The 15,681-nt window shown below is 36.2% G+C and overlaps 1 protein-coding gene across 2 annotated transcripts in view; it reads left to right on the top strand.

Annotated features, from left to right (window-relative positions):
• nr3c2 (nuclear receptor subfamily 3, group C, member 2) overlaps positions 1-15,681 on the top strand; it is a 97,018-nt gene that overhangs the window by 45,446 nt on the left and 35,891 nt on the right. For both annotated transcript variants that reach the window (XM_065265163.2, XM_065265164.2), the window contains exon 3: positions 12,453-12,580. In XM_065265163.2, the coding sequence (XP_065121235.1) occupies positions 12,453-12,580 (128 nt within the window). The remainder of the gene's footprint in view (positions 1-12,452; positions 12,581-15,681) is intronic.

The following is a 15,681-nucleotide window of genomic DNA, read 5'->3' as shown; positions in this document are numbered from 1 at the left end:
CAAAGTTATGCTAGAATATTTCTCAATTGTACAATAACAGCACTTTGTCAAGGTGTAAATGTGTTTTTAGTGGCTGTATAAGGTCAGTTTCCCTCAAGTTCACACATGTATCCTAGCTGGCACCACAAGTAACACTTGTTTTATGCAATATGTGTGGTATGTTTCTTTAAAATAAATAGACATTTTTGTATTTAACAACTTATTGATTATGAAAGCATCATGCATTTTAACATGTGGATTCAATATCCAAATACTGTATTAATAAACTTTGTTCCAGAAATGTGTATTTCTAAATGTTAAACCCAATGGCCTCTACTCAGTATTTCGACAAATCAAGTACAGTTAAACTTGATACCATACATACAACCAGGTGGTTCACATGCTGCAAAAGCCTGCAAATCAGATGGCTTAACTGTGTGTGTGTGCTAGTAGTCATGGTTTCATATGCAGTAATTGCAAGTCACCATACATAAACTATATATGCAGTACACACACTTGGCAGAGGTTTAAGATACTTTAAATACATTTTCATATGGTTATATTATAGCACATGATGAAACCAAATGCTTTTCTATAGGCAAACACTTAGACGTTTGTGTTTGCGCAGGTGTTAGTTAATATCTCATTAAATAGCTTCCCCCTGCATTGTGCTATATCAGCCGAGTCATGTTTGCATAAGAACACAGTATACGACAAGTCAGATGGCTCATAACAGGAGAATTTTAATGCACATCTGTTGCAGATAAAGGGGTATGATATTGTTGTTTCTTCTTAGCGGGACTGTGAGCTTGATCTCGAGTCAGTTGCTCGATGTCCGCTCGCTGCCCTTGAGCGAGCCTTGTTCAATAAGTATGTCATTACAGCTGGGTGACACTGGCCTTGGGCCTGACGGTTTACAATGAGCGCGCACAAAATCTCACACCGCGTGCAGTCCAAACGCAGCAACCGGCTGTCAGACTACTCCAGCAGAGGCACGGCCTCGCGTGAACTCTATTGTTTATTGTTTTGTAACGTAAACATGCAGACAGAATGCAATCTTCAAAGAGGGTGGGGGCAGCGCGTTGGTCTGTTCATTGAGATGGACGACTGTCTGGCGCTATCTCACAGGGTTAGGTGCTTCTCCCACAATGGCTGATGCATTAACAGCTGTATTCAGGGAAATAAAAATGCTCAGTGTCAATGATGACCGCAGAGGTGCAGATGAAAATAAATGTTATATTTAATATGACTTTTTTTACACCAACACAGATTATTCAGACTGATCTATATCGATGCCGAGATCGATAGTTTGATAGTTACATAGGGCCCTATGAAATCCAAATAATTTTTTTCAAATAACGTTTTATTTATTCTTAAATTTCGTGTTTTTCGTTTTATTTATTCTTAATTTTTTATTTTTTTGGATTCTGTTTTTTATGGTAAATTTCAGTTATCAAAATGCATGTCTTATCAAGTGAAAACATTAAACCAATACAATTTAACAACAATTCATTGAAAGTTTTAATTAAAATTACATATAGGCTGATGTATTTTGGCTGTCACCTTATCCGCAATGTACTACAACCATGCTATTATTTATTTATTTATTTTTTGCTTTTTAATCATAATACTATACTCATCTTGTTTTACTTTTCAGGCATCTGTATTAAATGTAAATATATTAGTTTCTGTCAACAATCTGATTTAACATTAGCAATAAATACAAATAAAACACCGCACAGTCCTCATTGTATGAACAACTTTTGCAGCTGTACATTTAGAGTAGTGAGTGATTTTCATTGTTGGTGTATAATTAATTTTCTGACACAGAAAGCAGCAGGCTACTGTCACTTTAAGACCCGAACAGCTTTAAGGCTGCACTGTTTCAATTTACTGATGAACATTTAGCTGTTTATGTTCACTTGAACAAGAAAGAAAACTTAGTTCAGTGATCACCCATGTGTTGACTGACTGCAGGTAGCGATGCTCCTGTTTTATTGTTTCGAATGTGGGCCCTCATGTCTGAGGAACATATACGAGCTATACACGCTGGTTAATAGATGTGAACAGCGTTGTGTTGTAGGTGTGCCCGAGCAATGCAGATGCGGGAAGAAAGCATACTGCGCATTAATCAAAAATGACTGATGGAAACACCAAATTTCGATTTAAAATCCCTTAATTCGCAAAAACCGCTCGCTTGGGGTGGTTTTTGACTTCTGCGAAATATACTAAATCCAAATAATGGGAGATGGAAACGCATTTGCCAGAAAAAATTCTGATGTAGTGAACAATAAACCCATGGGTTTTAAAAAATGGCTGAGTGTAAAATTTGCCGTCTGTTTTTCAGCAGCGCGGAAATCATAGGGATCTAGTTTTATTAACTTGCATTAACTAAATTCTGAAGATTGTATTTTTTCGGAATGTTATTCATTCATATTATGACCATTAATATTGAACAATAAACTAGTGAAGTTTCTTTAAATTTTCTATACACAAAGCTCAAATTCATTGCATTTTCCTGTTCTCTTTTGATTGAAAGGATATATGACTAAGACTATCAACTGTTTTTAAATTCTTTGCCAATAGCTGATATTGTGCAAAATAGCTTTTATCGCCTAATACCGATTATTGGCAGATTTACTGGTGCATCTCTACTTCAAACCCATATTTAAAGAAATATGTCTTGAATAGAATATAACGAAAAATGCAATCTCAAAGGTTGAAGAGGGGGTCTAAAGCTATTTAATCCATTCTGACTTTTTAACACTGTTTAAGAGTTGGATTCCTTATGCTAAACAAGGGAAAGAGTAAAAAAGCAGTTGGACGTATGATTCGTATGAGTATGCACTTCGCCGGGGTTCGTAGAAGTTTCAAAAGGTTTTTTTCAAACAGGAAAGATTCATACATAACAATCTTGCTTTTTTCTTTTTATGGGCAATTTCAGTGCAGGAAGTACAGTGAAAGTCCTTATATGGGCACTTTAACCAGAATAGCACATGCACACACCAACCAAGACGAAATCACCAGAGAAGTGTGTTTTTGCTTGTGAGGGAAATTAAGTTCGTTCAGCTTCTCAATGAAACCAGCCTTATGGAAACAGTGGATATAGTTTGTTTATCCGGGGTTGCAGCGGAGCTGGATCATGAGTAGCAGGCTGTGAGTAAAACTGCATCAGATGTCTCTGTTTTGTTGACAATAGGTGCATAAGTGCATATAATGTAGACCAGTGGTTCTCAACGTTATTCTTGGAGGAATGCTTTGCACATTTTGTATGTCTCCCTTATTTAACACACCTAATTCAAATCATCAGTCAGATGAGAGAGACATACAAAATGTGCAGAGCATTGGACCTCCATTAACCTCCATTAACGGACCCTTGGACTTGGTCTTTTATAAATCTGATAAAACTCTTTTAATATATGAAGGATGTAAGAGCTTTATGAAGGAGCTTTATGGAAGATAACAAAAATTACAAACTTTTGTCCCCTTCTTTAGCATTTTTTGTCCCTTTATGATTTCTTTTTCATAGAATTGTTTCTTAAATCCTGATTTATTTAATGTATCTACATTAGAAGTTATTCAAACCATATTATGTAGGGCCATTTTGTTTCAGCTCAGGTCTTTTTGGCGTTTATTGTAATAAAGACTTTTAAAAGGCTAGTACTGACTATATAGTTTGGGAGAACTGGCTCGTCTCCAGGTAATCTCACATAGTTGAGGGATTTAGCTTTGCTCCAGCTAAACCCAGTCTGGAGGTCACCAGTGAATCGGGGCCATGTTTTTGACTCTAAGCCTATGGGAGGCGGCTAAAGGCAAAAAAGGTGGTTAAACTGGATTGAGTGGAAGCAGCTCAGTTGCGAGTTCACAAGTTCACCTGTGTCACCAACGCAAATGATTTGAGGTGTTTATGCACAGTTATATGTGCAAAGGCTTTTGGTTAAGGTCTGTTTATATCTCCAGGCAAGTCATAAGCCAGATTAGTGCAAATTCTGTGGCGCTGAAAACAGAACCTCTTTTAATTTTGTACTCAGATTATGTTTATGGTTGGTTGTTGCTTTTTTTTTAAGAAAATCCCAGATAAATTAGAAAATAAATCTTTAAGCTTTTGTGTTTGAATACAGCCACAGTTTTTGGAGATTCCTGGCTGGATAAAAAAATTATATAACAAATTAGGTGATATTGGTGAACTTTAGGTGAATTGAGCTATATCACATGAGAAAGCTAAGGATCTTTTTTCTGAGTATCAGCACAGCTTTAATTTGACCGTAGTGACTGTGATGCAGTAATCATTGCATTGCTTCAATTCGATATACACAATAACAGTGAGTGTAATGACACATGCACACAACAGTTAAACATTTAATAACAAAAAGTTATAAATGCAATATTAAGTACCTCACATTTGAAAAAAAAAACTATCGCCAGTAATTTTATTTTAGCCCTGCCCACAAGAATACTTGCAGTATAAGCCAAAGCAGGATCAACTGTATGGTGTGAAGGCAAACATTGACAGCCTGTTGGACACACCGTGATCCCAGACAAGTTAAGTGATACAAACTGTGAAACACTCCAGTGCTGTTAAGATAAGAAACATCATCGCTCTGGGTGAACCACTTGTCCAATCAAATTAAAGGGCCAAAACAAATTAAACAGGTTGTATAATGCTTTGTCTGGCTTTCTAATCTTTATGATTTGATCATTTACATATAAGAAGAAGATTTGTGGGTTGTGTTTTATATAACATACTGAGGTAAACTTTGCCTGTAGTGATAATGGAGATAATGACTGGCAAAGCTGGCAGCAGGACATTGCATCATTGTGGATGTTTTCAAACTGTCACATCTGGTGTTGACCACCAGGGTATTATGTGAGATTTTGTCTTCCTGGCTCTGCTAATACTGTAGATGACTGCTCTTTATCTGCTAGAATCTGTCACAGGCATGTAAATAATGTAAATAGTGTTATTAGGATATTTTTAACCTTGCTTAAAAAGTTATGATGATGAAGTACACTGTAAAAGGTGAAAATATGGAGTGAAATACTTCAAATTGGTAACAATGTAAGCTTTTCCAACTTAAAATTTCACTGTAGTTTGCAGTTAAAATTTAAGGGGAATTTAATAATTGCATACAGGATTTAAGTTGAACTGGTTTGACTTGTTTTGCTGGTTATTGTATAAAACACATGCTTTTCTTTTGAACACAAACACACACACACACACACACACACACACACACACGCACACACGCACACACACACACACACACACACACACACACATACACACACTAAAGTGGAACCACAATTTAACCCTGAATGTTGTCCAAGTTCTAAAAACTGAGCCTGCTAGTGCTGTCTGCCCAAGGGAAGACACAACCTAATGTATCGTCAACAGTTAACAATACCTGTCTAACCAGTTCAGGTTTTTTATATTTTACCACATGTGACTACACGAGTGCTTGAATACGTTGCAGCCAAGTATAGAAGTAGAAAAGTCAAATTCATAATTTACTTGTTTGTCAGCCTTCCTGCCTTGCCATACCTGCAGGGCTTATGCTGATAGACTGATACAGTATTTCTGTTCCCTCAGTGGGTAAAACATGGTACAAAACCTAAGAAAAATCTGTTGGATGTGTTAAAAATGCATATTTTTTGTCAAATCAACATATATATTTGTATTACTTTAAAGGTGCATTGTGTAACTTTTAGAAGGATCTCTTGAGAGAAATTCAATATAATATGAGATGCGCGGTTGGCTGTTACAGCCACGGACTCCACGGATAAACCACAGATCGGGCGGATGACGTGACGAAAAATAACATTTTAATTAAATTCTGGTAAAGGTTTTCACCAAGGTAAGTTTTTGGGGTTGTTATGGACAACTACAAATGTGAACATAGCCTATAATGTAAATGACTTGTTATTTTATTTAAGCTTTCTATCTATTTGCTAAAAAATAAAGTGATATTTTAGTAGGCTACAATGAAAATATTGTACAGTACAGTCTGTTTAATTTAGGCTATTTTTTTATTTTTCTCCCTGTGCGCCCATCAGAGATGGAGTTCACTGCTCATATTCTCGCGGCTATCATCAGCAGTGCTTTGCATCGCCCAATCAGCGGATGGCGGGCGGGTGCGGTTTTGAAAATTGGTCAAACGTTTGTGCAGATGGATGGCGGACGGATGAAGAGTTTTGTGATGCGGTTGCGGATGAAATAATACATAATACCGCGCATCTCTAATACATAACTATATTGTCAGTGGTGTATGTACTGTTATATTACCTTAGAATGAGATGTTTTTATCTACATATACCGTGGGTATCCTGGAAGTCGCAGTTGTGTTTCTACAGTAGCCCTAAATGGACAAACTGTTCTACAGAGCGCATTTCATCCCTATGTTGTCTCAGACGACAACATGTTTGTACTAGGGCGGCTACCATATAAGTTTTGAAATAGAGGGGTGAGTTCTTGGTTACAATTCACAAACTCACCACTAGAACCTGCTAAAATTAACAAATTAACTCAACTTTAACTCAACAAATTAAGGTAAACAATTTCAACTTGTTTTTATATTGTTTTTAGTTGACAAATTATCACAAGTCAAAACTTCAATTGTAGGTTGAATTTACTTCGTGCTGCACTTTTTACATTGCATAAAATTAAAGTGTGTGATTATATACAGTGGAAACTCTTAAGATTATAAATTCATAATCTCTTACAGAAAGACTTTTCTAGCTGACTCATTAATGACTCACACTGATTTAATGTTAATTTGGGTGTAGCATGCAAAATTACAAAAACGATGTGTTCAATCAACTTTATTCAAACTTTCCACACTAAAAAAATACAGCACGAAGTTAAAACAGCTTGGGTTTGCAAGTCAATTCAACATACTATTTTAAGTTTTGGCTTAAAGAAATGTACACATTCTATAAATTCAAGTAAAAAAAAAAATGTGTTTATTTGCAAAAATGCTGCAAAATGTTTTACAGTGCAAGCATTTAATTTATGTCTGTATATCAAGAATAAAATAAGTTAATTTAAGCATTAACAATTATACTTAATAACTGGGTCATAAAAAGTAGCTTGTTCAATAAATTTAGTTTAGTTAAAGAACATTTTTTCCAGACTATTAGTTCTGGTCTGTTTAACAACCTAACCACAAACACATGTCTTCTGCACAATAAATTACAAACTCTTCTAAATCTCTTACAAATATATTTCAACTTTAAATACTAACAAGTCTTTCTCTTTACTTATGAATGCATTAAACAACACAAAGCATGCTGTAAAATACGAATCCACTGCCCATATAGTAATATAAAAAACATTCATAGACCCAACATAAAATGATTAAGTTAACTTAATTTTTACAAATATCATTGGGTTGAACATGATATAATTAAGTTGAGACAAGAAGTTTAAAAAAAAATGTGTTAATAACTTAAATTACGTAAACTGAGCAAGGCACAAAATTCATATTTTAGAGAGTAGAATGAATTTTCATTAATTTAACACTTTTTTATTTAATATTAGTTGCTCACAAAAGATCAGCAGCTTTTTCGGATTCGTCTCAATTGAATTAGCACCTTTGAAGTAAAACAACTTTGTTAACAGGTTTCTCCTTACAGCTCATAAATAAATATTTTCACGAGAAATACGCTTTGTCAGGGGTTGTTTCCTAATTATTTCACAGTTTCTTTTCACTTACAAAACAGCTTCATAATTTACATTGATAAAATAACATTTATTAAAGAAGCTGTGATATTGGGCTGGCCAGTTTCTTCAATTCAATTTTGGTTGATTAAGGGAATTCAAACGCATTCATATTGTGCGGCTCACCAGCATTCCAGTTGACCTTGGTGGACTGAAGTCTTAATGGCACTCCAGAGATCCGTAATTCTACTTTGTAGGTCACTCATAATTCCGCTATGTGTGGTGCTTGGAGTGAATGCAGTGATGATGTTTAGACTGTCTCACTTAGGTTATGTAAGGCATTTGTCCTTTGCCTTGTTTGTTTTACCTAATTTACCTTACAGCATTCCATGTTGTCTGTTATATAAATACTCTAGACCGAAGAAGAGGTGGATGCTGGTAAGAGTGCCTCTGGTTGCACAATAAAGGGTTTTCCTTTAGAAGCAGTGTTGGATTGTTGTTAGCAAAATAGCCTTTAGTTTCATGACTTCATCTGTGGACTGTGCAGTCTAATAACCTTGCACCCACCTTAACTGTAAATGGTTTGAATCCGGCACAAGCATGCTTGTTTGTTCTGTTTCTGCCTGTGTAGGACCGAGCATTGCTCTGGTAAAGCCCATGAGAAAGAGTGAGGCTTTAGCATGGTTGAGATTAATACATGATAGCTTTGCTGTGCATTCAAGCAGTTATATGGTTTATTTTTCATTCCTGATCCATCTGTCAATTCCTGTTTCTACACTGCAAGTATCTCAACTGATGCTGCAGCATGTTAGCAGCAATAAATATCGAAATTCCAAACAACTCGGTGAATGGCACTTTGGTTTTATAAACACACAGTAGCTTCCAAGCTGGACTTGAATATGTTTAGCATGCTTATTTCTGTGTGTGACCGGTTAGCATTTACAAACAGGTTTCAATTAACAATGACTTCCTTTCAAACATTGTATACTAGGATGCATGCTTCAATTTCACAAAATCGATTCATATTTATATAATAGGGTGTGGAGATGTATAAAATTGCTTCCGTTTATGTATGTGATATTTGGCTATAAAATGTAGTGTATTTTCTCTCTTGTACCAAAATTTACATAAGTATGGATGCTGCCGCATACAGTGACTGTATAGGGAATGCAATTATCATATTAATTATCAAGAATAATTTGTAATTCCCTGAGTATTTCCAGGTTGCTTACTGAGGTGTCTATAAATGTTTCCTTTAAAAAAGAGAATATTTTTTTATAAACAAACCAACAAGCAAAAAAAGTTGCTGTTTGATATAAGTGCAGTTTTCGCCCTACTGGTTACAAAGTGGGCATATGCTGTTGTACATACATTACAGGCTGCATTTACACTACAAGTCTTGATGCCAAATTCTGATTTGTTGAACATATACTTTATTTTAAGGGGCAGTAGTGGCCAAATGTTACCCAAAGGTCGCCAGTCGGATCTCACGGATGGCAGTTTGCAACTGAGGTGCTCTTGAGCGAGGCACATGTCCGCCAATTGCTCAATGGGCATTGCCGTGATAGCAATGCCCAGAGTATATGTACGTTCATGAATTGCTGTGCGATATTTGCATTTACATTAAACACTTGACGAAACTATTCAAGGTAGACATACTGATCCAGAAAAGCTAAGAGCACAGAGGAAGTAAAACTGTGCAACTGTGCAATTTTAGTGAGCTTCTGCAAATTGTAGCCTCTTTTTCCTATTTGTAGTGGAGATGAATGGTACCCGGTGGGGTCTTCTGCTGTTGTAGCCCATCTGCCTCAAGGTTGTGAGTGTTGTGGCTTCACAAATGCTTTGCTGCATACCTCGGTTGTAACGAGTGGTTATTTCAGTCAAAGTTGCTCTTCTATCAGCTTGAATCAGTCAGCCCATTCCCCTCTGACCTCTAGCATCAACAAAGCATTTTTGCCCACAGGACTGCCGCATACTGGATGTTTTTCCCTTTTTACACCATTCTTTGTAAACCCTAGAAATGGTTGTGCGTGAAAATCCCAGTAACTGAGCAGATTGTGAAATACTCAGACCGGCCCATCTGGCACCAAGAACCATGCCATGCTCAAAATTGCTTTAATCACCTTTCTTTCCCATTCTGACATTCAGTTTGGAGTTCAAGAGATTGCCTTGACCAGGACCACACCCCTAAATGAATTGAAGCAACTGCCATGTGATTGGTTGATTAGATAATTGCATTAATGAGAAAATGAACAGGTGTTCCTAATAATCCTTTAGGTGAGTGTGGATGTGTATATACATATATATATATATATATGGGATATCTACTAATGCACACAAAAATAAAAGCTGCCTCACAGTAGGCTGGTCACACAGACAAGCTGTTTTATAATGCTGACCTATTTCCTGCAAAAGCAGTCACCTTGTCAACTCTTTCCTTTGTCATTCTTTTCAATTTCGTTCTTTCTTTAGTTTTTGCCAAGGACTTCTCAGTGCAGAATACAAGAAACGGGGAAACACGAAATAGGCTTGTCGAACAATTTAATACAGCCAGACCTCTCCACGTCATGCACAACGAGCACTCTGCTACCGCTGGGGCCATTAGCTCACCAGTGCCTGCCAATCGACTACCTCGCAAGAGACCCCTGCTAACCGACTAACAAATTGAATGTGTGTTTAGGCGGACGAGGCAGAATTAGATCAGCTCTCTTGACTTTACTTACCACATCAAAAAGATGCGGTAAGTCGCAACCCACACCAGGCCTTGAGAGGGAATGTGCCTCCAAGACCAAAAGGCTTGTTAAGACTCAAGGATGTTGTCAGAATGCTAACCAGACAATTACTCTGAACTCCTGATTACAATGATAGCAGACTCATTATCCAAGGTGGGGTGGGAAAGGTTGGGTGCGAAGTCTTGTCATTAAATTATTGCTGGTACCAATTTTATTTATTATGATATTCACTTCATGTAGCATTTCTACAGTGTACATAAAGTGAAGAGAAATTTTTCCTGTAATTAAAGGCACTAAGATATTAATACGATAGCTACACATACTGGTGTACTTATAGATGGTTTCAGCAGCAACAACATAAACAAACAGCTTTTTTTGGACTAAACTTCAATAACAACAGAGTCATTTTACAGTAGTTTATTTCTGATAACAAGGGAAAAATTACCTTTGTTCATATATCATATCTAATGCATATCAACCAGTACACTGAGCTAGCTAACGTTACTGTGTGAAATTAATGTATGCAGTGTTAACTACAGATCCTTTAATTCTTGCCTGGCTGCCAAACCTCTTCGCACAGCTGTGATCCATGCTCATCGTCTCCACTCATCTTTAGCAAACCAAAACATTTTATTTTTGACAATGTATTTGTTTCATAGATCATTTTTGATATAGTTGATGATGTCACGTGGGAGGTGGAGTACTAATTCATCTGTTCGAATTGATTTAATGTCAGATTACTGCTGTAAATAACGTACATTGCATTGGAAGACTGATTTTGTTACCGTGATTTAGTTCTTTGTTGTTTTATTTCAAAATATATTATTTTTTATTCGATTATTTCAAAATATTTAATACATGTGCAAGTTTCCTCTTACATCACTCCTCCCAGGGATTCTCCAGGGTCTTAAAGCAAGCATTCACAGTTTTCAAAAACAGCACATAAATTCTGTTTACAAATTAAAAGACGTTAAAATGGACTTTGTATATATTTAGAACGATGGATATAGAATGTACTACATGTTTTTTGCTTATTTTGTTCAAAAGCACGATCAATGCCAGTCTACATGTCATAATAACAAGGAACTATGCTTCTAACCACAGCTCAACAGCTGTAGTTTCAACCACACAAGTTTGCAATGCAGTTTGCGAATATCCGCCGGAACGATGGTTTCGGGAAACACTTGAATCTTTAAACTATGTGGAAACAAAGGAACTTGCGACCATAGTTGGCTAACAATGCTTTTGGGAAATGCACCCCAGTAGATTGTATTATTTTTGACAGGGTGACTTTCACCCATTCCACAGGACATTGTTGCAAAAAGCTCTGCCCACTCAGGGTATGTCAGGTTTCACTGGGTGATTTAATCAGATTTCTGCCAAGTCAGCCAGTCTATTTAAAGAATGTTAGCTTGATTTTCAATGTTTCAATTTCAATTTGAATGGCACAGGATATAAAAATCTCTCTTTTTTGCATCCAACATTTTCTGCCAATTGATGCCATTTGGTTTTTATTTCCACACGCTGTTTCAAAGTCACCGGTAGATTAGGAATAAATGGACTGCTTTGGAAAATGAGAATAGTGTCAGTTGTAGTTGTGCTGTAGTGAGTTGTCCATGGCCTTGAAACACAGTCCATTCTCATGAACTGGAGCAAAATGGTGAGGCATACGTTATGAGTCAGTGACATATGCTGTGCCCTTTGGGTGCCCGGTAACAATGTGGGAATAACGTGATTTCTGGAGAGCTAAAATTGTTAAGCAGAAACGGTCCAACAGAACAGCTGAAGAACAAACTTAGTTCAGACCTGAAGGTGTTATTTATAGACATGGTGTTATTTTGTGTGATTTCTCAAACAGCCTTCATAGAATTAAAAGCACAAAAAATACATACAATTCATTGGTTTAAGAAGTGTTCATTTATTTTGAGAATATATTTACGTTGTTTTTCATATGCTGTACATTCTACAGCTGGCCTCGAGCTCCCATAGTAAAACACAAAACATGAAGTTTCTGTTATGTCATTAGTGTACACCGTCAGCTGTACCTGATGTGTCATGGGAAATTCTGTTTGTTTTCATTGCAGCGCATCTTTGAGACACACATCTTCAACAGCAAAAGTTTGTTTGGTGTGTGGAGACGAGGCCTCGGGATGTCACTATGGGGTTGTTACATGTGGAAGCTGCAAAGTTTTCTTCAAAAGAGCAGTAGAAGGTAAGGTTCTCATCTTTATTTTACTGTATGTTCTGCTGAAGAATATCTGTATGTAACTGGATATTCCCTTTCTGAAAAGATTGCTTTTATCCAGCATTTATGGTTGGTTGCTGGTCAAGTATCCAAAACACAATGTATGCTGGTCAACCACCACAACAGCACCTGTGTTGGTTCAACAAAATTCAGTGCCAGAGAGTACCATAGCAGTCTCATGCAGGTGTTGCTGCAGGGTTAATGAAACTTAAATTAGGATAGTCATCCCTTTGTATTCAGGTTTGGAGAGAGAGAACAATTTATAGGGATTTTAACGATGTTGAAAGGCGAGACCTTTTGATTTATATGGTAAACAAGATATTTTATTAAGTAATTTAATAGTTTTAATTACATGGCACTCTAGAATACTTGATTCTGATTGGCCAGTCGTGACATTGTAAGGTGTGTTATTCCAAAATAACAACCGCCTGAAACTAATCACACACGGTAAACCGAATGCTGCAAATCATTTTGACAGGGACAGTTTAATATTACACAAAAATTAAATATAAATGTCTTTTAATAACATATATTTGACATGATATTTACAAATGAATAAACCAAATAGCATGTTCTTGACATTTGAATGTGTTTTTTCCTCGCAAAAGGTCTGCATTCGTTAAATATTTGCAAATAAATATGCAAATAAACCAATGTTTATTGTATATATCTATTTACTGTACATATATAAAGTCGTCCCAAGCACGAAAGTTTACACTTCTAAAGTTTTGTTAAAAAGACTTCAGATGTACGCAGTGTAATATAATTGATGTATTTGGGTAAGTGAAACATTTGGTGGGGGATTTGTATTAGCAACACCAAAGCAACTATCACAGCCTCCTCAGAAAAGTGAAAATTGCCGATTAAGTCCACACCTCAACAGAGCAGGAATAACAGCCAGACACAAGTGAGAGATGGGAAAAATTTGATTTTTTTTTTAATAATCTATTTTAAAGCACCTATATTTATTTTGAGGCATAGCTGAAAACCTGTCAACTTCTTTTTGCTTCAGTAGAAATGAACATTTGCTTTTAGAAAAAAATATGTGGAACTAGTTACCACATTTCACCTCACTACTATGACCTTATAAGTAGCCAACTCGAAATAGAGTTCGGTTAATATAATATTGCTAAGTTAATATTAAAATACTCCAGTAAGCATCAAAAAGCACACACACACATAAAGGGTAAAATAAATGATTTATTTTATTAATATTTTACTATTATTATTAATTAATACTTGTCAGTATTAAATAAAATATGTTTCTCCCTCTTTCCCTTTTTTTTCTGAAGTTGTCACAGTGGATTCTGGTTTCTTTTTGACCTGCTGCCTTCACTCTAAAATATTGGGTTGTGCTTAACCCATTCTACTGCTGGGTTATTATAACATATGGTTGGGTAACAACAACCCAGCATGGGGCATTTGCTTACTGTATATTGGGGAAAGGAGAATTGAGAACTCTTGAATGTTTTACTGGTTACACTTTACAATGAGGTGGTATTGTATTTGTTAAAGTCACATTCTTCCTCATCCCATTTTTTAAACTTTAGTTAGTGTGTAATTTCGCTGTTAGAGCATAAATAATACCTGCAAAATGATAAAGTTCAAAGTTCACTGCCAGGCGATATATTTTCTTTAACAGAATTTCCCTTTCAAAGCCTACAGTGAACTACAGTCGCCAGCTTTGGCTCAAACAGCTCTGCTAAGCTAAGCTGCTGCTGAATCACAACACACTAAACAAGCTACACAATCAGAACTCATTACGTATTTCTAAAGGAAAGACTTCATAGAACAAGGAAGACATCGGCCCGTTTTTAGGACAGTGAAAATTGCGGTATACAGATTAGTAAATTGTGTGTAAAAAACAGCGTTTTTTTTACACGTGAAACATGAACACATGATATTTTGCGCGCTGTAAACACAATCAAAGATCCAAAAACACAGTAAGAATTGGATATTTTTGACATTAGTTAATGCATTAGCTAACATGGATTTATATTGAACAACACCTTTACAGCTTTTATTAATCTTAGTTTATGTTAATCTACTAATTTACTAATATATTTTTTTTAAATCGAAAGTTGTAACTGTTAACATGAGTTTTTGCACTAACATGAACAATTGTATTGACATTTACCAACATTAGCAAAGATTAATAAATGCTGAAAAACTATATTGAATTATGTTAATGCATTATGTTCATTGAAAATGCATTTAGGATCAGCACTTGCTTCTACCTGAGCATGTGTGTTAACATCTAAGATCACGGCCGTAATAAATGTTTGAAATAAATGTATGTGTTTAAATCAAATATTATCTTGTGTCGTGAATCGTGATCGTCCCTTAGTACCCTGAACAATGTCACACCTCAAGGGCATTCGAAATTGCAGCCTGCTCTCCCCACACCACAGCAGAAGTAGTGCTGTGTAAGCGTGTGCGCTTAGTTACCTTATCTGACCTCAGCCTAGTTACCATCTGAGGGAAAAAGAGAGAGAGAGAGAGCGAGAGAAGGAGAAAGACTCTCATGAGCGAGTGGGCTATAGTGGAAAAAGGAGGGTGAGCGGTAAGAATTGAAAACAGGATAAAACAACAGACACAGAGCAGGAGACACAGGAGAGAGAGAGAGAGAGAGAGAGAGTATGAAGAGAGTATGAAGTAACAAGGAGGAATTGAACGAGAGAGAAAAAGAGACCGTGAGACAGAGGCAGACAGATACAGTATTGAAAAATGCACAAGGGGAAGTGGCAAAACAATATCTCGACCTCGTTTTTGGAGTCTGGAAAAGTCTCCAAAAAAGATTACTGTAGTCTGTTTCTCCATGGGCATCAATGCATGAAAGTATAACAAAAAGATAATTATAGGTTAAGAGATATTGCACTGAAACATAAATTACAACATTTACTCATATGTCATTTCAGACCTGTATAACTTTCTGTCCTCTTTGAAAGATACTGTTGGTATTGTTTTTTATCTGTTTAATGAAAGTGAATGGTGACTGATGCTGTCAGTAACTAACATTAAATCTAACATCTACAAGCAAGTAAAAACCTGCGGTGATATCAACCTGA

The sequence above is a fragment of the Paramisgurnus dabryanus genome, chromosome 4 (assembly GCF_030506205.2).
Source record: "Paramisgurnus dabryanus chromosome 4, PD_genome_1.1, whole genome shotgun sequence".
Lineage (NCBI taxonomy): Eukaryota > Metazoa > Chordata > Actinopteri > Cypriniformes > Cobitidae > Paramisgurnus > Paramisgurnus dabryanus.
Note: the sequence above shows the minus strand (reverse complement) of the source record. Positions and strands in the feature narration are given on the sequence as shown.